Source organism: Pseudoliparis swirei, chromosome 4 (genome assembly GCF_029220125.1).
Source record: "Pseudoliparis swirei isolate HS2019 ecotype Mariana Trench chromosome 4, NWPU_hadal_v1, whole genome shotgun sequence".
Lineage (NCBI taxonomy): Eukaryota > Metazoa > Chordata > Actinopteri > Perciformes > Liparidae > Pseudoliparis > Pseudoliparis swirei.
Genome location: NC_079391.1, coordinates 6,696,133 through 6,718,734, shown reverse-complemented (window position 1 = coordinate 6,718,734; position 22,602 = coordinate 6,696,133). Strand labels below are relative to the sequence as shown.

General features: G+C 44.3%; 1 protein-coding gene across 1 annotated transcript; it reads right to left on the bottom strand.

The window, feature by feature from the left end:
* Positions 1-5,029: 5,029 nt before the first annotated feature.
* Positions 5,030-7,736, bottom strand: LOC130193082 (zona pellucida sperm-binding protein 4-like). The gene is made up of 8 exons (XM_056413419.1): positions 6,861-7,736; positions 6,576-6,760; positions 6,391-6,488; positions 6,145-6,305; positions 5,877-6,069; positions 5,528-5,690; positions 5,373-5,448; positions 5,030-5,291 (listed from the first exon to the last, which is right to left on the bottom strand). Exons 1-8 carry the CDS (start codon positions 7,711-7,713, stop codon positions 5,200-5,202), a joined length of 1,821 nt encoding a protein of 606 aa, XP_056269394.1. The 5' UTR covers positions 7,714-7,736; the 3' UTR covers positions 5,030-5,199.
* Positions 7,737-22,602: the final 14,866 nt, after the last annotated feature.

Below are 22,602 nucleotides of genomic sequence, written 5' to 3'. Positions count from 1 at the left end.
AACTAACACAAACTCAGATCATGACAGTCATTCCCTAACAGAAATGTGATGCCTCTAAATGGTAAAGATGACTCAGTTCCATTTCAATGCCTTGCCACTGAAAGAGTCATCACAAAGGTAACACATCTGACAGTATAAAAGACTGACCTGAGGATGACACTGGTTCAACAAACCAGACCGTCCAACATAAATGGTTTATAACAGTATCACGGGGACTGGAACCTGAACATGACTGGAACATCGACTGGAAGACTGGAACTGGAAACCTGGGATATGGGACTGGAACCGGCGGCGGAACACAGGACTGGAACCTCGGGGTCTGGAACCGGACACACAGGACTGGAACCCGGCGGCAGACACCGAGGACTGGAACATATGGGACTGGAACCGTGACGGAACACAGGGGACTGGAACCTCGGGGTCTGGAACCGGTGGAGACAGGGACTGGAACGTGACGGAACACAGGACTGGAACATCAGGGGACTGAAAGGCGGCCGGAACACGGGGACTGGAACATCGGGGACTGAAACCGGCATATACACATTTACAATCCAATGGCATTGCAAGGCAAGACAATAGGACTCATTGACTATGTAAATATGGTCTTTCCCCAAAAAACGTTTTTGCAAATGTGTTTTTTAGAGAGATAAAAGTGACGTAATATTACAACGAGGGGTCTTACAGGTTAATTAAGAGAAGAATTTTAAAAGTGATTCTCGATTTTACAAGGAGCCAGTGCAGAGCAGCTAGTGCAGGAGTGATGTGATCTCTTTTCTTAGTTTGAGTGAGAACACAAGCTGCAGCATTCTGGATCAACTGGAGGGACCTAAGAGACTTATTAGAGCAGCCTGATAATAAGGAGTTGCAGTAATCCTGTCTAGAAGTAACGGACGCGTGAACCAATTTTTCTGCATCTTTTTGAGACAAGATGTGCCTGATTTTTGAAATATTACATATGAAAGAATGCAGTCCTTGAGATTTGCTTTACGTGGGAGTTAAAGGACAAGTCCCGATCAAAGATAATGCCGAGATTCTTTACAGTGGTGTTGGATGCTAGGGCAATAACGTCTACAGAAACCACATCACCAGATAATTGATCTCTGAGGTGCTCAGGGCCGAGCAAAATTACTTCGGTTTTGTCTGAGTTTAACATCAGGAAATTGCAGGTCATCCATGTTTTTATGTCTTTAAGACATGCTTGAGTTTTACTGAGCTGGTTTGACTCCTCTGGTTTGATCGATAGGTATAATTGAGTATCATCTGCATAACAATGAAAGTTTATGGAGTGTTTCCTGATAATATTGCCCAAAGGAAGCATGTATAAGGTAAATCAAATTGGTCCAAGCACAGAACCTTGTGGAACTCCGTGACTAACGTTGGTGGTCATCGAAGCGTCATCGTTTACAAATACAAACTGAGATCGATCTGATAGATAGGATTTAAACCAACTTAGTGCGGTGCCTGAAATGCCAATCGACTGATCTAGTCTCTGTAATAGGATGTCATGGTCAATAGTGTCGAATGCAGCACTAAGGTATAGCAAGACCAGTACAGAGATGAGTCCTTTATCTTCTGCCATTAAGAGGTCATTTGTAATTTTCACCAGTGCTGTCTCTGTGCTGTGGTGTTTTCTAAATCCTGACTGAAACTCCTCAAATAAACTATTATGATGTAGAAAGTCACACAACTGATTTGCGACCACTTTCTCAAGAATCTTGGAGAGGAAGGGGAGGTTAGAGATCGGTCTGTAGTTAGCCAACATCGGCTTTTAAATGTGGCTGAAGCGACTGCCCGTTGGAATTGTGGGTAATGACCAATTGCCTGCCCATTGGAATTATGGGAAATGACCAATTGGGTTAGAGCTATGAAAAGAATTCTCATAAACAAGTAACTTGTACAGAGATTTATGATATGGGCCACACACTAAATCACATTTCTTCCAGCCACAGTTGCTGTTTGGGTGTTTTTTTTACAGGAAAAATAAGATGTCGTTTGGTTATTTTTTGAACGTTCATCTATTTTGCGCGAGGAGCAGTGAAGAAATGCAGGACCCTATGCTATATGTTATGAATGTATGTTGATACATTGATGTTCCAATATGTGTATTACTTAATACTTACTTAGGACCGAGGGGGCTGTCAGGAGGACAGGACAACCTGGGACGGTTGGCTTGGCCGGGGAATAAATAGAAAGATGCCCACACTACAAAACAGATGGTGTGTGTGTGACGTTTAGGAGCTTTCAAAACATATGAAAAAGAAGACAACTGATATTAAAACCAAAAAAATAGAGCCCCAATAAAGATGCTGAAAACACATTGTGTTGCGTATTCCCATCTTGTGAAGTTGGTATGAGTGTTTACATGTCCACAAACAGCTGTGCTTTATTTTCCACTCACTCAACTTTAAAAAGTTTAAAATCTAAGACATCACTGTTGTTGTTTTTTCACTAAGACTAAACAACAAGGTTGAAGACCTCTCTTCCTCCTTCTGTTTCATGTATTGTGGAGGTCTGGATCATGGTCCATGCCAACTACTCATTATTCATAAATGTCATATTCATAGAATGTGTTGTAACTCTGCAACGCTGTTCCTTCTGTACACATGACATCTATTGCTTCTGCACTCTCAAAACAGATGTTAAATGTATACATTTTAACACATCTGTGTGTCTAGTTAAAGGACAACACGTTTTTTGTTGTTGCTTTCAACACATTTAGCACATTTAACACAAGCTGTGTGTTACACATTTCAACATAAATGTGTTAAAATAACACAAAGATGTGTTAAAATAACAAAAATTGTGTGTTTATAGGTTTCTTCAAAAAAATATCCTTACAATATTTTTTAAATACGCACAAAAAAAACAGTGTAAACTTCAGGTGACATTTATTTAGTTTCATATCATTAAAACATGAGACAGATGTTCACAGATCTGTTTTCTAAAAAATGACAACTGTAAGCCAACATGTCATGCACAAAATATAGTCAATACATACAATGCATGGACTTCCACAAGATCTCTCCCCCCACATGAGTTGGGCATGTCATAAACATGCTCAAAGAAACTATTGAGATTCGAGTTGGGCAGAATATGCCATGTTGCAAACCCAGAAAACTTTGAACAACTTGTCAATGGTGCATGTCAAACCCTCATCTTGAAGAGGGATGGCGATTTTGTAGTTTTTTGCTGATGATGTACTGAGCTGTTATCCTGGGGGGTCCTTAACACACAAGCTTGGGCTGGTGGACTCCCACTGCTCCCACAGGAGATCCCTCGAGAAGGCTCAGGATACTCACGCCAGTCAGTGAAAGCACAAGTATATCAAATAGGGCTGGTAAGATATCACATTATGTCTTCATTATATCATAATATCCATTTGATCCAAAAATGAAATATATAGTTTAGTCATATTTCATAACAAAGTTTTGAATATATTTGAAAATACCCATAATAACATTGTAATACTGTAGCATACGTCCCCTTATCATGCAGTCTAGTTTGATTAACAACTGGATTATCTAACATGTGATGTTCCATACCTAAGCAGATATTGAAAATGTCAGACATAGCCCTTTCGTCAAAGCAAAAGCCTAATTAGCATGTGTTGATACTTGAGATTCACAGATAAGAAAAGAGGTGTGGGATATTTAAAGATGTATGAAAGGGCTGATTTCACACTGGATTTGGTCCATCCGTTGGCCTTCCCTGACGCAGTCGGAGGTAAATAGTGTGTGGGCATGAAGCAAAGTGATTCTAAGCAGAACACATAAAAACTAATGGTATACATACAATTAGTGATGCCATATCAGACATTAAGTTGTCCACAAAATTAGAGTCGCAAGGGTGTGCTGGGGGAATTCAGACAAAAGTCATAATTAGATATTTTTTCTAAATTGTTTAGCAGATGTGGGAAAATAAAAACAATTCTAATTTGATTTAATGTCGTATGGTTGTGAAGAAATCTGAGATTCAGACACCTCATGCCTGTTCTAAAAGAATATACCAAAGTCCTCGTAACCATCAAATAAATACAACACATTACTGTATCTTATATGCATGGAAGATAACTCACCATCACTCTCCTCACCAGCTGGCAGAACATCAGGGTCATTTTTCAGGGTCATTTTTAAGTGCAGCCACTTTCAGTAGTTTCGGAAACAATATGTCTATCTCATTTCCGAAGAAAGAGGTCTTCCTTCCCAGGGAACAATTTCCCAAACCCTGCATCCAACTGAAGAGTAGCAGATAATACAGCAACGACATTAAAGGGGAACTACGCCCATTTAAAAAATCATACATTGTATTCTTATGGTCAAAGACCATAAAAAAAACAAGATCTACGTGGTGTAAACTAAAGTTACAAACGCATTGCCTCATAAATAATAACTTTAGTGCTGAACTTTATGTGAAGTAGAACTTAAATAAAAGACAAAGATCCCGATGTGCACAGTTACGCTCAGGAACATTACCATTTGTTTTAGAGACTGGTGGCTTTATTTCCACTCCAGAGGTCACAGTCTGTTTGCTGTGTGAGATCAGGGAAATTGAGAATGAGATTCACGTTTTGTTTTACTGTCCCATCGACGAGGACATAAGGGATGTAGTGTTTAGTAAAAGGACTTCAGTTTATGTTGATGTATTTTAACTAGATAACTGGGAACAACTTGAGTTGTACTTCAGTAAAGGAATCTTTTTATTTCCCAGGCCTGGGAGAGAAGGCAGAATGTTTTGTTTAAGATATAGAAGTGAAGTAACCTGTACATTTCTAATTGAATGAAACTAAATGAAATTTGTCCACAGCAGCTGCACTGTTGGTGTCTTTGCCCCATGAGGGTTGGGCACTTTATGTGCTGACACAAAAATAGTGATATCAATCTATCTTTCTAACTAAAGAAATGTTTGTTGTATTTTGTTTAGTTTCAGAAGAACCATGAATTATTACTGCCAGTGTAACAGTTTGTTAGAACATCACTAATAATGAACAAAAAGTATTATGCACACAAGTTATCAAAAGATTTACAGCAAATCAAAGCCAATATATTTTAATACAATTGTGTCTACAATACTTTCGGGGATCAATTTCATTCTTCCTGCAGCACACGTTGTAATCTTTTTGCAATCATTACAATATAGTCTGTAATATGCAAATCCTTTACTTCATGATCTCGGACAAATATTTGAGTTTGACACTGCTGTTTACTGCCAAGACGCACCCATGTCCACTGGTCCTACAGAAACCACGACCTTTGGCTGAGAACTTGTCTGGGCCACATCCATGACATCTCTCTCTAAAAACAGACAAACAAATGGGGTCAGACTTGATTCCATATTGCTCCTTTCTTTCTGCAGATTATAAATTCATCTCTTACTTTTTCTGTAGCACATTGGTTCACAGGAGTATCCCATTACAGGAGTGCACACTGCTGTACTGCAGTGAATGTACACCTAAACAAAGAAAACCATGTAAGCAGAGCAATACAAACATTTGTTGGATCAGTTTATCATCAATGGATTCAATTATTACCTGTTCCCTCAAGGGTTGAGATTTGGTCGACTTTGATGACGTTTGGCCAACAAAGGTAAACATTTTGAAAAGGAAACGTCTGTAGTGACTGGGGAAGAGCAGACCAGAGGAGGAACCGACTGGAACCAGTGAAGACAAGTATTTATCGTTCCTGCTTGGACACCTGGATGAAAAGAAACGGCATGAAGACAACTCCTCTGTATTTCAATTAAAAAAAGAAGTCAGTGTTTTCATAGCATTCATTTCTCTTTCACTACTCCTAATGAGCAGAAATGTAAACTCTGACAAAAATGATTGGTCATGTTGTCATAAACAGGACAGTGTGTGTAATTGGTGTTTTAGTTTTTACCCGTCTGTCAGAATGTCCCACTGGGGCAGAGTGTGAGGGTTGGGGCTTGTGGTTGCCCAACAGCGACCAAGAGTCAGGACAAGGTTGGGATCTGTCTTCTCAAGGAGTCGAACCTCCACGTACACAGGGTCCCTCAGTACTTTACTGACAGGATAGTCAGCATCAGTGTAGTACGAAGCATAGGCCACTTCCTCTGTGAGAGCAGGGACCAGTTAGCATGACAGCCATCTACAAACACAGCAGCTTGGCCAGGCCGACATTCACTTACCTTCAACACAACCCTTTGAAATGCACTGTCCATTACCCAACCTCAGTTCTACTCTGATGGGTCCCACAGCAGCAACTGATATAGGAGGATCTAGTAACGGTGATACTTCTACAACCACAGTTTGAACAGTGGTGCCGATGTACCGACACTGGAAGATCAAACTGAAAAAGAGAAAACAGGTATTATGTTGCTTAGTCAGATCTGTTTTTATATATTACAAAAATACTTTAAAAAAGCATCACCTACTCATATTGACTGTCTCTGCTAATGACTCCAACAGGCCCGGTATCCACTTCATATGAGGAGAACATTCTGTTCTCATAGATTATAACACCAGGCTCCTCCTGCAAAAGGTAAAAGAAAATGGCAACATGTGGTACAAATGTAACTTTATCTAACTGGTCGAAAAGTTGAGAAACTCAAGTTCTTACCGAAACAACGGTGCCACATGCGGTAACACCAAAGTTATAGATGGCAAAGTCTGAATTAGAGTCAACATGTGTACAGCCTGGAGCTTTGCTCAAGAGTGAGATTGACTCGAGGTCAATGTTGGGCAGAGTGGCATCTCTCGCCACTACGACAATGAACTGGCCATCCTTGGTGCACTGAACGGTCACTGGTGGCATAAAAACAAACGTTGACATGTTAAATAAGCAGAACAGCTTTTCTGCGTCCTCCATTACGGTCCATTGCATGACATTCTCTTCAAAACTCACCTGCCTTTCCATAAAAGCAGTGCCGTCCATCAGAGCAGCAGTTTATCTCTTTGCAGTGTTCAGTAGAGATATCAGGAAGTCCACATGTGATTCTCGTGTTTTTTGGCACGTCACAACTCTGGGCAGGAGGATTGTTTGGCAAAATGTGTCCGAGTGGCGTCTGTGAGTTTGTTGGGTTCTGCTGCTGCCGATCATGGTGGTGGCGGTGGTGGTCGTAGAGGGCGTCTCCGCCGTCTCCGCCGCTGCCGCCGCTGCCGATGAAGCCGCCATGGCCGCCGTGGCCGCCGTGGCCGCCGCTGCCGATCCAGCTGCCGGTGCCCCCGTCACCGCCGCCGCCGCCGCTACCGATGAAGCCTCCGTGGCCGCCGTCGCCGCCGTCGCCGCCGTCGGCTAATGCAACAGCGCTACTTTGTGTACCGGACTTTGGGTGAGAATTTGTTGGGTTCTGCTGCTGCTGCCGATCATGGTGGTAGGGGCGGTAGTGGGGGTGGGGGGGGTAGGGGTGGGGGTAGGGGTGGGGGTAGGGGTGGGGTAGGGGTGGGAGGCGTCTCCGCCGTCTCCGCCGTGGCCGCCGCTGCCGATGAAGCCGCCATGGCCGCCGTGGCCGCCGCCCGCCGCTGCCGGTCCAGCTGCCGGTGCCCCCGTCGCCGCCGTCGCCGCCGCTGCCGATGAAGCCTCCGTGGCCGCCGTCGCCGCCGTGGCCGCCGTCGGCTAATGCAACAGCGCTACTTTGTGTACCGGACTTTGGGAGAGAATTTGAAATCTTTTTGTCCTGAGCTTCTACTTCCCTCCCAGCGAAGCATGCTAGCAGTGCTAGTGCCACAAAAGAAGTGACACCCCAGTGCTTCGCCATGTTTCAACAGCAGTTTGACCTGGACAGTATCAAAGTGTACAACTTAAGCTGTATTTGCAGCCATATTTATATGTGACTAGGCTTGATGGTTTTAAAAACCCCTCCTCTGAGGCAGAATAACCACCAATTACAGAGTCCCAACTTTTCAACAGCCACTTAAAAGCTTCAAGGGGTATTATGTCATGTTTTTCCATATTATTCAGGGAGTGCATTTGGTTTGTCAACTTGACATCAGACACATGTCCTATTAGATCAGGTCACCTTTTTTTAAAGGTCTTTGTGACCTCAAGAGTTATGTCCCCAATTATTTTGTTTGTTCACAATAGCAAACATATTGATCTTTTCTTTGGATCTCGAACACAGTTTGTCATCATTTGTGCCTCATAAAAACATTATTTTAAACATATCCATGTTACAGTTTACTAAATAGAGGATTTTTAATCCACTCCAAGACAAACATGCTTTTACATCCTTCAATATAGGAAGACTTTTATAGATATATTATATAATGTCATATTCATTGAATGTATTTTAACTCTAAATCTGTCCTTCTGTACACATGACATCTATTGTTCTGTCCATCCTGGAGAGGGATCCTCCTCTGTTGCTCTCCTGAAGGTTTCTTCCCCTTTTTCCCCCTGAAGGGTTATTTGGGAGTTTTTCCTGATCCGATGTGAGGTTTTGGGGCAGGGATGTCTATGTGTACAGATTGTAAAGCACTCCGAGACAAATTTGTAATTTGTGAAATTGGGCTATACAAATAAACTGAATTGAATTGAATAATACGTAGACATTATTACATAATGTAGCGTAACAGATGAAAAAGGTCTTTTATGATTTAGTTCTAATAACTAGGGCAATGTTGTGGTGGCTCCATTGTTGGCTGTCGTTAGTGAGTAGGTTATTCCAGAGTAGCTTGTATGGTGTCTATATATATATATATTTATATAAACTCTAAGTAAGGGAAAAAGGTAGAATTAACTCACAATCCACATCGTTCAACAAGATCACTGACACCAGGGCCGGAGTGGGGCCACTTTTCAGCCCGGGAATTTCAGGCTCAAGACCAGCCCACTTTTTTCATGGTATAGTGGAAATTGGATAAATGAAGCAACAGTTCAGCTCTTACTATCCTGTAGTTCTTTTATTAATACCATGGTCCAACAAATAATGTAACGGTTAAATACAACAATAATAATCCACTTAAGATGAGAAGTTAACAAAAAATATGCACAACATTAAAAAAGGCAGAAGGGCATAGCAGGGGTCAGACTCAGATGAGGCAGGAGGCCAGATTTGTTGGAGTGAGACCTCATGGGGGCCGTCATGGTCATTGTCATGGTCATTTTTCTGCATGAGTATTATATAGTGGTGATTTACTCCTTTACTACACCCACTTCTGAGCAAACAATGCATATTGGTTCATCAAGTACTGTACTGCTCTTTCTTAGAATATATAACTTTAATTCATATAGTGTCCACTGTTATCCTCTCTACCTGTCCCTGTAGTCATGGCCTCCTCATTGCAAATGTCGGGCTCATCATTTTCAGCAGGAGACTGTCTTATCTGCTGCTCCGAAGCTACAAAGAAAAATTAAGAGTCATATTACTGCATACTTCAATATCAATAGTATATATCAATATTTGCAAAGTCTATGGATCACCATATTTTGGGTGATATAAAAAGGCTAATATTTTAATTAAATTTAATATTTTGCTTGGGAATAGGTTGACAGCGCTACAATGATATTAATCAAGGCTACAACGTTAGCCGAATAGTTATGTTGCTAATCATTAGGCCTTTGTCTCTCTTTACCAGTTGCCACTTGTGTTTCTCCTCTTGAAAATAAATCTGTAAGCTTGGCACATTTGGCAGCATCCTCCTCCAATGGCTTTCTTTTTTTCAACCTGGCTTTTTCAGCCCCTCCTGCCCTCTTCCTCCCGTCCATCCTCCCTGACGCGTATCGTTGCGGTCGGACCGGCCCAGCTATCAGGAGCTGAGAAAACTTTTTGGAAAAGACGGCTAAGGACCGAACCAACTCTATTTTGGAGGGGTGAAGTTCTCCTCTCCCAAACTGAGTTCGTTGAGTTCCATAATGGACTGAACCAACTCTATTATTTGGGAGGGGTGAACTTCCTCGCATGGTACAACCCATGCAGAGGCTGCGGTGTCAGAATGCGGAACGTGTTTAGCCCACTTTAAGAGAAGATGGACTAACGTGACAAATGTCAACAAATAAAATTCTCGACCTGCCCAGAAGTGAAGCGGCCCACCGGGAACTCTCCCGATTCTCCCGATTACCCACCCCGGGCCTGACTGACACGTATCTTCACAAAAAGTTTTCTGGATGTCACAGAGTGTTCCTGATTTTTCATATTTGTGTAGTACACTTGTGGCCTTGTTCTCAATGAGCGCTGTCTGTCTGGCTGCATGAAATCTGTGCGCACCATAAATTTGTCTTCTGGGAAGGCAAATTACAAAGAACATATTCCGTTTTACATGCAATGGTCCTAAAGTTCTCTGACACAAAAACCAACCCCCCACTATGCAAATTGACATTAGGTCACTAGACGTTTTACCATGGTATCGGCCCGATATCTGATACTAGTATCACATACCTCCAGTTGACTACTTGGATGAGATGCACTCAACTGCTCAACCTTTAAAATATTACAATATGGAGCGAAAGAGATTCAACATGCTTCCATGAGCAATACATAATTAAAGAGTTACATCTTTAATATAAATAAATACATCTTTATTTAATGCTATAGAGCAGGGGTGTCAAACTCATTTTCACCGAGGGCCACATCCGCCTCATGGCTGCCCTCAAAGGGCCGGTTGTCACGAACACGGGATCATTCTAACTACTCCAGAACATATTGTTAAATAACTGTCTTTGCATTTGTTTATTGTTTATTTAGGTGTACTTATATAAATGTATAACTATATATGCAAATGTATTTAATATTATAAAATAAATCTATTTAATTTCATTATATTTATTTTTACCCACATTACTTTATCAAAGATCAAACAAACATTATTACATTAACTTTGTGAAAAGCTTTGTCACAGTTGAGACAGGTGGTACTCCACTGGTCTGGGCAGTGGTTCTCCACTGATCTGGGTAGTGGTTCTCCACTGGTCTGGGCAGTGGTTCTCCACTGGTCTGGGTAGTGGTTCTCCACTGGTCTGGGTAGTGGTTCTCCACTGGTCTGGGGCTGTGGTTCTCCACTGGTCTGGGTAGTGGTTCTCTACTGGTCTGGGCAGTGGTTCTCCACTGGTCTGGGTAGTGGTTCTCCACTGGTCTGGGTAGTGGTTCTCCACTGGTCTGGGCAGTGGTTCTCCACTGGTCTGGGTAGTGGTTCTCCACTGGTCTGGGGCTGTGGTTCTCTACTGGTCTGGCTTTGGGACGCACTATCACCCCTGCATGACAAGCTGAGACCTAAATCGAGGGACATTTTTAACTTCTCAAATGTATTTAATGAAAAGATGGTGCAGTTTGAACCTGAGAGTTCAGAATATCACAGTATGCACAACAAAATAATTTAGTAATATTCCCTTTTACAGTCAATTATGAACCAACAAGTGAATCTTAAGGACACAAGGTAATACAACATACATTACTACTCACAGGGCTCTCAAGTCTCACGCATTGAGCGTGAGACTCACGCATTTCGGTCTTATCTCACACACTCCCGCCACACATCGTATTCCTCACGCTGAAAAAAACTCTCGGCTATTTAATGCTTGAATGCAGGGGTGCTCAATACGCCGATCGATAGGTCGATCGCGGTCGCTCCAGAGCTCCGACGCCGTCTGCGCGCATCGGGACGGAGCAAAAAATAGTCACTAGCACCTCCCCTCCCCAGTAACTTCAGACTTTAAAACATGTCTAAACAGTGCTTTCATGCATAAACATGAAATAAAAAAAGTCTGGTTTTAAAAAGCCTCAAAAGATGTAATTCATGTCTCACTCACTGAACCTATGACACATAAAGCTGCTCTACAAGTCAGTCTTGAGGAGCAGCTTTTATACACAAACTATAAATAAATTAAACAAGGGTAATTAAAAAAGATTCACATGTTCAACATTAACTTTTCTTCTGACAATATTATAAATACTGAACAACATGAAGCAGCACTCACTTCAACCTTAGTGACCACTTACATGACCTGATGGAGGAATTCATAATAGGGGAACTGGGGATGTTTGTTAATACAAAGTCAATGTGGTCACGCACACACACACACACACACACACACACACACACACACACACACACACACACACACACACACACACACACACACACACACACACACACACACACACACACGCACCCACGCGCGTCTGGATGTCCGCCGGGCGCGTGAAAGACAGGACGCGAAAAATGCGCCTCATTCGGGCTGATTTTTTAAACTCCGGCGGTAAAAGTAGGCAAGCCTGTTGAAATACTCCGTGTTACGTCACTGACGTCATCCCGTTGAATCAGAACCTCCGGAGGATATCGATCGTCTGGAAGCGGCCGTCATCCAGACGCAGCTCCTGGAGAAGCTGCGTGTGGCTACGGATAATATAATATGTAATATTTATATTATTAACCCAGACTCGAGGGCTTGATGGTCCGACGTGTGTGGGACTTCCTCAACAGAACAAAGAGTGTGTATTTCTTCCGTGGTGGACCGTGGTAACGAACTGTTATATGCCACGATAAGCCACGCCCCCTCTCCGGCACTTCTAGCGCGAGTGAAGAAAACGTGACAAATAGTCCGGCGACTGAACTCACGCGAGTACATTTAGTAAAGCAATGCAAGGGTTCGCCTCTCCTCTGGCGTGAACGCAGCATGAAGGAGAGTAAACAGACCGCAGTCCGCTGCAAAAAAAATGACCTTCAAAATAAAAGCACAAGATTTTTTTCCTCCCTTTTTTAAGAAAAGGCATCATTTATTTCATGCCGTCGCGGGCCCCATAAAATGATGTGGCGGGCCACATTTGGCCCGCGGGCCATGAGTTTGACACGTATGCTATAGAGCGTATTCACTCACGTGACCACAACAACCTGTTACGATCTCAGACACTTAGGAAGTAGGACCCAATTGCACGACCCGGGAGACAGAGATAAAGTATTTGTAAGTACTTTATTTTTCGGTTCTGCAGTGAACAAAATGAAAGCGCTCACGTAGTGAGGGATCAAAAACTTTTCAAGAGCACAACATAACCCGACCTGATCATGGCAAAAGACCAGACGAACTGACAAGGAACACTGGGAGACAGGGGAATTTAAGCACATGGTAACAAGACACAGGTGGGACCAATCAGGGGCGGGGCTGACACTGATGAGCATAGGAGACAGGTGTGATGACAGGTGAAAACAATCAGGAAGCCTGGAATGAGAGAAAGCGAACATAAATGACCTGAACCTCTCTAGCATATCTGTCGGTGCACAACAGTACCCCCTCTAGGGCCAACTCCTCATGGCCCAGGCTGATTGTAAAAGTCGTGGATAAGAGTCTTGTCTCGATAAATGAAGCAGCTATCCAGCTTCTAGCCTCAGGACCGTAACCCTTCCAGTCTACCAGGAATTGCTTGCCCTCCCTATTACGGACCTCCAGTAGCTTACGGACCTTGTAAACGTCACCCCCTTCAAAGAACTGGGGCGGTGGAGGGGGCGGGAACAAGTGTGCTCTCACACACCGGCTTGATTCTACTAACGTGAAACGTTGGGTGCACTCTCAAGGTCCTGGGGAGTTGCAAGCGTACCGACGCCGGGTTGATGACTCTGGACACTGGAAACGGACCCACAAATCTCGGAGCCAGTTTCTTTGAGGCGACATGGAGTGGTAAGTCTTTGGTAGAGAGCCAAACCTTTTGGCCTGGACTGTAGGAGAGCGCGACCCTGCGATGAACGTCCGCAACAGCCTTCATCCGAGCTGAACTCGGAGAAGAGACTGGCGAGCACCAGCCCAAACTCTGCGACAACGTCTGATCATGGCATGTGCCGATGGAACCATCACCTCTTCCTCGTTGTTAGGGAAAAGTGGAGGCTGGAAACCATTGACACAATGGAATGGAGAGAGACCTGTGGCCGCCGTAGGAAGGGTATTGTGGGCAACCTCGACCCATGTGAGGTGGTCACTCCAGGTGGTCTGGTTCCGGGAGACGAGACAACGAAGCGTAGTCTCTAGTTCTTGGTTCAGACGCTCCGACTGTCCATTTGACTGAGGGTGATATCCTGATGACAGGCTGACGGTGGCACCTATGAGTCGACAAAACTCTTTCCAGAAGGCGGAAATGAATTGTGGACCCCTGTCGGAAACAATGTCATTAGGGAATCCATGGATCCTGAATACGTGATTCATCATGACCTCTGCGGTGACTTTGGCAGAGGGAAGCTTGGTCAATGGGATGAAGTGAGCCATTTTGAAAATCGATCAACCACTGTTAGAACCGTAGTCTTGCCTCTGGATGAGGGAAATCCTGTCACAAAATCCATCGAAATGTGTGACCAAGGACGATGGGGAATCGGCAGCGGCTGGAGCAAGCCCATCTTAACTTGAGATGAGGTCTTATTACACGCACACACGGACAAGCCGCTACATACTCGGCCACATTTTTCTTCATGGATGGCCACCAGAAACGTTGTTGAATCCTGAACATTGTTCTTGCTACTCCCGGATGGCACAAAAGCACAGATGAGTGAGCCCAGTGGATGACCTTGGAGTGAAGAGCCTCAGGAACAAACAGCAGATTGTTGGGACACTCGCTAGGCGCTGGATTCATGACATTTGCCTCTTTAACGTCTGACTCCACTTGCCAGGAAAAGGCTCCGATCACCCGGTTAAGTGGAAGGATGGTCTTGGGCTCTACCGCAAGTGGTTCGGGATCGTAAAGACGAGACAAAGCATCGGGTTTTTCATTCTGAGACACGGGACGAAAAGAGAGTGTGAAGTTGAATCTACTAAAGAAAAGTGTCCACCTGGCCTGACGGGAGTTGAGACGCTTAGCCTTTCTTATATATTCTAGATTCTTGTGATCTGTCCAGACTAAAATCGGATGCTCTGCACCCTCGTGCCAGTGTCTCCATTCCTCGAGGGCAGGCTTTACAGCTAACAATTCCTTGTTTCCCACGTCATAATTCCGCTCTGCCGTTGTCAACTTCCGCGACAGGTAAGCACATGGATGCATCTTGTTGTCTTCTGCAGAACGTTGAGACAGTACTCCTCCAATTCCCTCATTGGAAGCATCCACCTCGACCATAAACTGGCGCTGGGGATCTGGAATGGTGAGTATGGGAGCTGATGTGAATCTATCTCTGAGAAGTTTGAAAGCAAGATCCGCCTGGGGTCCACTTGAAGGAACCTTAGGAGAAGTCAGAACATGCAGAGGAGCAGCAACAGAACTGAAATTCTAATAAACTTCCTATAGAAGTTAGCAAATCCTAGGAACTGCTGAACCTTTTTTCTGGAGTCTGGTGTGGGCCACTGGGATACTGCACTGACTTTCGCAGGATCCATTTGGATATGATTAGGTGAGACTATGTATCCTAAGAAAGACACCTCTTCTGTGTGGAACTCGCACTTCTCTGCCTTGACATATAGCTGATTATCCAGTAGTTTCTGCAAAACTTGGCGGACATGGTTAACATGAGATTTAGCGTCTGGGGAGAAAATCAGTATGTCATCCAGATACACAAACACTGAAATATTCAAGAATTCCCAAAACCTCATTCACAAAAGCTTGAAAACAGCGGTGCATTGCACAGTCCAAAAGGCATTACCAAGTACTCATAGTGACCATTCTGAGTGTTGAATCCAGTCTTCCACTCATCCCTTGTTTTATTCTAACCAAGTGATATGCATTTCTTAAATCCAACTTGGTGAATATCTTGGCCGTTTGAAGCAGTTCAAAAGCAGATGACATGAGTGGCAGAGGATAGCGGTTCTTCACCGTAATGTCATTTAGTGGACTGTAGTCTATGCAAGGTCTCAGAGACCCGTCTTTCTTTCCCACAAAGAATCCCGCTCCGGCTGGAGACGATGAAGGACGGATAATCCCTGATTTGAGTGAAGAGGAGATGTATTCATCCATTGCTGTTCTCTCAGGTCTCGAAATCGAGTAAAGTCTCCCCTTGGGAATGGGGCTCGGTAAGAGATCAATGGGACAGTCAAAATCTCGGTGAGGAGGTAGCGACAAGGCTTTAGACTTGTTAAACGCTTCTTTAAATCATGGTAACAGGAAGGTACCTTGTGTAGATCAGGATAGTCAGGGTGATCTATAATGATCCTACTAGAGTCTGTTGGTGCATTAACAGGTTGCGAAAGTTTACACCTGCCCTTACAATCCTCTCCCCATTCCTTAACTTTCCTGAAGGCCAGTCTATGTGAGGATTGTGGATCTTCAACCAAGGAAACCCCAAAATAATCGGGTGCTGAGTCGACTCAAAAATATGAAATTGCATGCTCTCGGTATGGTCCTTATTTATAGTAATCTGTATGGGCTCAGTGCAATGGGTAACTGTGAACAACAAGCGGCCGTCTAAGGCACTGGCACTAACAGGATGAGATAGCGGGACAGTTCTTATTTTTAGCTGTTTGACTAGGCCCCAGTCTATAAGGCTTTCGTCAGCCCCTGAGTCTATTAACACACCCTGGTCAATGGTCTGATTGTTAATACAAATGTCTACCTGAGTAACAGGTCGAGGAGGGAAGTCTGCGGGAAACTTGCTCACCAGCGCCCTCCTTTTGACTGGTGAGCACGATCTTTCCCGGGCATGAAGCGAGTTGATGACCCGGCTGGCCGCAGTAGAAACAGCAACCTCCGTGACGGCGCTGCCTCTCCTCCAGAGAAAGCCTGGTTCTTCCAAGCTGCATGGGTTCACCGGAGTCATTCGGAAGTGTAGTCCTCAGATGGTCCGGTAACATGAGCTGGAAATCCTCCGCTGGCGGCGCGACCCTCCGAGGCGAATTCTGGAAGCTGGGAATAACATCTCGGTTGCGTCGACGCTCCTCTCTCTTTCGAAGACGGTTATCGATCCGGATGGCCACAGCGATGAGGATTCCAGATCCCGGGTGTCTCCAGTGGAGCCAGCTGGTCCTTTATCGGTTCGAAAGTCCTGTCATGAAGGCGTCACGAAGAGCCGGAACATTCCATCCGCTGTCCGCTGCTGCTGTACGAAACTCGATGGCATAATCAACCACCTGACGGTTGAGCTGACGATTTGAAACAGTCTTCTGCTGGCCTCCGTAGCAGGCGATGAGTGGTCAAAATGCGCCTCATAGTCTCTATGAAATCGGCCAATGAGTAACATAGTTCGGTGTCTCTAGACCATTCTGCAGTAGCCCAGGCTGCAGCTCTTCCCGTTAAATGAGACACAATAAACGCCACTTTACCATGCTCAGATAAAAAGCTGCTGGGTTGTGTTGAAAATGCAGATCACACTGTACCAGAAAGGCTCTGCAATTCGAAGAGTCTCCGGAAAATCTCTCCGGAAGAGCCAGCCGTAACGGGAGGAAACAGCCTGACCTGGGTCGTCAGCTGGAGTATTGACAGGCAAATTCTCAGCTGTGGATGACGTCACCGGAGGAGCAGTCTGTTGATGAGTGAAAAAATTATTCATTTGGGCAACCAGTTGTTGCATCTGTGTAGATAATTCTTCCTGAACCCGGCCTGGCGTCCTCTCAGCTCTTGTATTTCCCGCTGACTTTGTCCAGTTTTTCCTCGTGATGAAAATCGTCACGCCCTGTACCGACAGAGCGGCGTGAAGCGTTCTTGGGTCGGCTGGGTCCATAATGTGGTCAGTTCGTTCTGTTACGATCTCAGACACTTAGGAAGTAGGACCCAATTGCACGACCGGAGACAGAGATAAAGTATTTGTAAGTACTTTATTTTTCGGTTCTGCAGTGAACAAAATGAAAGCGCTCACGTAGTGAGGGATCAAAAACTTTTCAAGAGCACAACATAACCCGACCTGATCATGGCAAAAGACCAGACGAACTGACAAGGAACACTGGGAGACAGGGGAATTTAAGCACATGGTAACAAGACACAGGTGGGACCAATCAGGGGCGGGGCTGACACTGATGAGCATAGGAGACAGGTGTGATGACAGGTGAAAACAATCAGGAAGCCTGGAATGAGAGAAAGCGAACATAAATGACCTGAACCTCTCTAGCATATCTGTCGGTGCACAACACAACCTTTAGCGGCCATGTTGGGGTCCATGCACGGCATTGTTTTGCTTTATTTTATGCTGCTCTTCTTTAGAAATGACCATTATATAATGAAGGAGACACAATTTCAGTTCAAAACGGTGTGCCTTGTGATTATGGTACTGTGCCTCATTGTTGGATGTGGGACTAATGATTCAGAATATGGGTTTATCAGCTCAACAAGACAGGCTATTACTTCAACTTGTCATGTGTTAGAAGTGGGACAAATAAATGAGAATTTTTCCAGGGTTGGAAGTTCAGCGGGGGGATCCGTGGACCAGGCGGGGAAGTACAGAACCCGCAATGTTAGTACTAAAACAGATTTAAAACCCTGTAAGACCCAAGCATAGAAATAATATCTAAATCTTTGTTTTTTAAAGTCAGATGATGTTGTAAGAGTCTTCTGATGCAGATAATGAAGGATTAATTTAAAAAAAATGTTTTTGTAAGTTTTTAGGGAAACGTTGTAATATTGCAACGTTGGGCCTAGTAGGTAGCAGAATATCAGCATTTGCTCTCCTTGCTGGTGGCATTCTGAAATGGAAACAATAATTCGAGAATGTTCAAGTATAACTAATTCCAATGCAAATTAATCCTATTCAGGCAATACACTCCACTGATGGCACACAATACTGTCTGGCTAGCCTAATGTGCTCTCTACTTACATTTACAAAAGGAAAATACAACCCCCCCAGAACTCTTACATCCCCATATTCCAGAACATTTACACCTCTCCCTGAACAATGCATTATAAATGAAACCCCCACATTCCAAAACATTTACCCTCTCCCTGACCAATGCAAAATACATGCAATTCCCACATTCCAAAACATTTACAACTTGTCCCTGAACAACCATCCTCCAAAGCATTCTACACACATTATCTGGCTTGTGTAACAAGGAGATATTTGGGCAAACCAACAAAGTCCAGATTAAAAAAACAGTTGACTATATCTCACTGCGAACATAGAAATAACATAGGGTTTGGGTTACCCTAACCCATTTAGAATTATTCAAATATGGTCTAAACTTAAAATTATAACAAATAACCCTTTTGTAAAGTGTGAATCATCAAATACATTATATTAATCCTGCATCTGAACATCTGAGAAGTGGAATGTCTCCATGTAGTGTGCAAGGTGCACATGCTATTTTAGCTACCATTTTCACCCAACGTTGTAAAATTACAACAATGACATAACAAGCTGAAAATCTAATGTGATGCATTAACTCCACAATAACTTAGTATTTACATGAACTACATATTCTAACAATCACCAAAAAAATTATTTCATGGAATTTACTTACTTCAATGTTGATATAACCAGTTGAATGAAACAAGGAGATGTGCTTCCGGGAAAGTTTGCAGGTAGAGTGAGTTCATGGCCTTATGGCCACACCTATATACACATTTACAATCCAATGGCATTGCAAGGCAAGACAATAGGACTCATTGACTATGTAAATATGGTCTTTCCCCAAAAAACGTTTTTGCAAATGTGTTTTTTAGAGAGATAAAAGTGACGTTGTAATATTACAACGAGGGGTCTTACAGGGTTGTTAAGGAGACACCAGTTCCTTTTAACTAAAACAACAGGAAAGCAACCAGGCATCCATCAGGCCGGCCGACGGGGAGAGTGGCTGTAAGGTCAAATAAAAGAGTCGAGGCCATCGCTGGAACGATAAGCAGAGAGCCAGGTGCGAGGAGAACAAGGGTCCTGCGTGGTCATCTTAGGCTTTTACAACCGGTGACCCTCTGCCCGAACTCACTCAGGGGCCCCAAGTCGACACGAGATGTAAACATTGAACCTCTTGTGATATTCAAATGAAGACCCGTTTTAATTGTGGTTTCTGAGCCCATAGCCTAACCATATGGGCCCAAGGTGATGGTACTGCGGAGTGAATAAACACAAGCCTGAATTAATGTATGTTAACCTGCCTGTAGATCAATGTTCTTTGATATTATAATGTAATCTATGTCTCCTATATGTTCTGTATCCTTACCACCGGTTATAGTGTGTTCTGGGTCACCGCCCACGTGAAGTCTCACAAGGTCTGGAAGGAGCTGTAAAGAGGGTACTTCCCCCTAAGACCCTGAGAGATTAGATGAGACACCCGGAGAAGGGTCACAAAGGTGACCAAGCTCACTTAAATCGGCTAAAACAACGGTCCTCCTCTTTGATGGGGAGCAAAAGAGTCTCCCCGGAACCTCTCAGGAAGAGAGAGGGGGGGGAGGTGACCCCCATCAGCACCCAGAGGGGGACGTATGTCCGGTAAAAGTAGGATGAGCTAGAGGGTATAAAAGATGACGAACAAGAGGAGCAAGGGGTTGTTGTTGGCTTCAGGCTTCCGTGAGAGAACTCGACTTGTACTTGTACTTTGTTCATTTCTTCTTCCTGTTTTTGAATAAAATACTTGCTGCCTTGCAGTTTTAAAACTTTACACTCGGTTTGTGGACCTACTTTTTTTGTGACGCCTATTTCTTCACCTGTCGATCCACCCGAGGAGGCCGAAGGCAGAGACCCGAGACCAGACCGTGCAGCCCCCGAGGTGAGTCTGAGCTACGTCCGCACGGACCACACCTACTGACCTCAGTTACCCAGGGCACATACTGATTCCTCACACACCTCCACTGACATTTTGTACCGAAGAGAGATATCGCTGCAACTGGTAGACCTCCGGCTCTCGGCCGAACCATGGTTGGTTCCGGGACCGAGAGAGGGACTCGTAACTCTCGAGTCCTCGTCGCGGAGTTTGTCCTAAAAATAAAATATTAATAAGTCCGAGTGTCTCCCGCCAACCGCTCTCCGAGCCTTGTACCCTCGAGTGTGTTGGGGTGAGACCAGATAATTGAATACCCAGTGTTTCTCTCCGCGGAGATCGTTCCGACATCATTCGGGGTGTCGCGCGCCGAGCAGAGCAGCGACCACTTTCGAGGTGCACGCGCGTCGCTCATCAGGCCCGAACGGTCGCAGAATCATATAGAGGAAGTTTTTGATCTCCACCTCCCTCCCCCTTAGCACGGTCTTCGCCCTCTCTCGAGCTCCTCTTTCCCTCTCGACGAGCAAGGCGAGGATACCGTGGCCGGGGTGACCGTCAGACGAGAGGCCGGGCATCGTGACCCGTGGACCCGTGTCCTCTCCGGAGCTTAGGTTGTCAGCGCGCGGTGAAGCGCTGCGCCTGTGCGTCGCCGACGTGCTTTTACGACAGTTTTCTGCACTTCTGTCCTTTAGAGCACGCTTATTTCCCTCAATAAAGTTACCGGTGTGAGCCGACTCGCACCTCAAACCTCCCCCCCCCCCCTCTCGCTCCTCTCCCTTCTCCTCCCCTCCCCGCTCCTCTCCCTTCCCCACACACGAGAATAAGCGGCGTCACTTTTCATTCCACCTCCACCCGAGGCGATCGAATCGTTGCGCACGTCTTAACACATGCATCTACTTCGGCTTCACTCGGCGTATGAGCGTTACGACTGTTCTCATGTGTTTCTGTTGCTACATCGGGTTGTGGGCACGTTTCCATTGACACACTCTCGTCAATAATCTCTTTTTGCTTTTTTTGCCGAGCGAAAATCAATGTCTTTCACTTGCGCAAAAGGAACTGTGGCTGGAAACTTGGGAGGAAGCCGTGAACATGGCAACTCCGTCGGGCGATGTCTGCCTTTACTCTGTGATTCATTTCAAGGTAAAATAAAACACTGGCTCCATTGAAACAGCACTCAGCACGGCCAGCCAGGCACTGCTGGTCCTGAAGGAGCTGGAAGCGGCTTCATCCAGACACTCGTCCTGGAGGCGGAGCTGTGCGACTACGGGTCAGAGTATGAACCCAGACACGGGGCGCTTGATGTTCCGACATTTGTGGTATTTTCACAACAAGTATAACGCAGAAATAGTTGTTTATGTCCCATGGTCGATAGCGGAAATGAAAACTGTTTTACAGGAATGTGACCGGGCTATGTGCTGGTAACTAGCGAATTAACCACAAAGTGTTGAGCGAGTAAAATCAGGTAAAAAAGCGTTGCAAATATTCAATTCCAACCACTGAAATCTTTCTTTGATAATGCAGAAGGACATGAGGTTGCTGGGCTCTCGCATAATCAAACAGCGGACACGATAGGTCAACTTCTTCTGACATTTAATAAGTGGACCCCAAGATGGCGCGATTGAGATTCTGACGTCACGTGAATACGCTCTATACCATTTGCACAAATATCAGCCTAATATCTGATACTAGTATCGATGCATTTCTGATACATATGTAACACCGTCCCATGTAGCTATACCAGATAATGTGAATTGATAGGTGTAATAGTACTATGGTCCTGGGTACAGTCTTAAAAGTGATGGCGCGGTTACACGTTTTTCTAACTTAAACTAATGGTTCCTACAACCGTTACACTAGTATTCGGGAAACTCAATTAACTGGCGGTGCCTCCAATAGAATGTAGGTAATACAATAAAAGGCATCTGCCTCTTATTTAGTCCCTTTTATCTGGTGTTTTCATTGTATCCAACCCTTTTTTAAATGGTTCTATAACAGATGCAAAATACATTATTATACATTGATATTTATATACAAGTAGGCCAAAAACAAAATGATGTGTTTATTTTCATTTGCCCTTCCACTTTTTTAATCATGAAAGTACCTTCTATTTTATAGCACATTGTTTTCTTTTT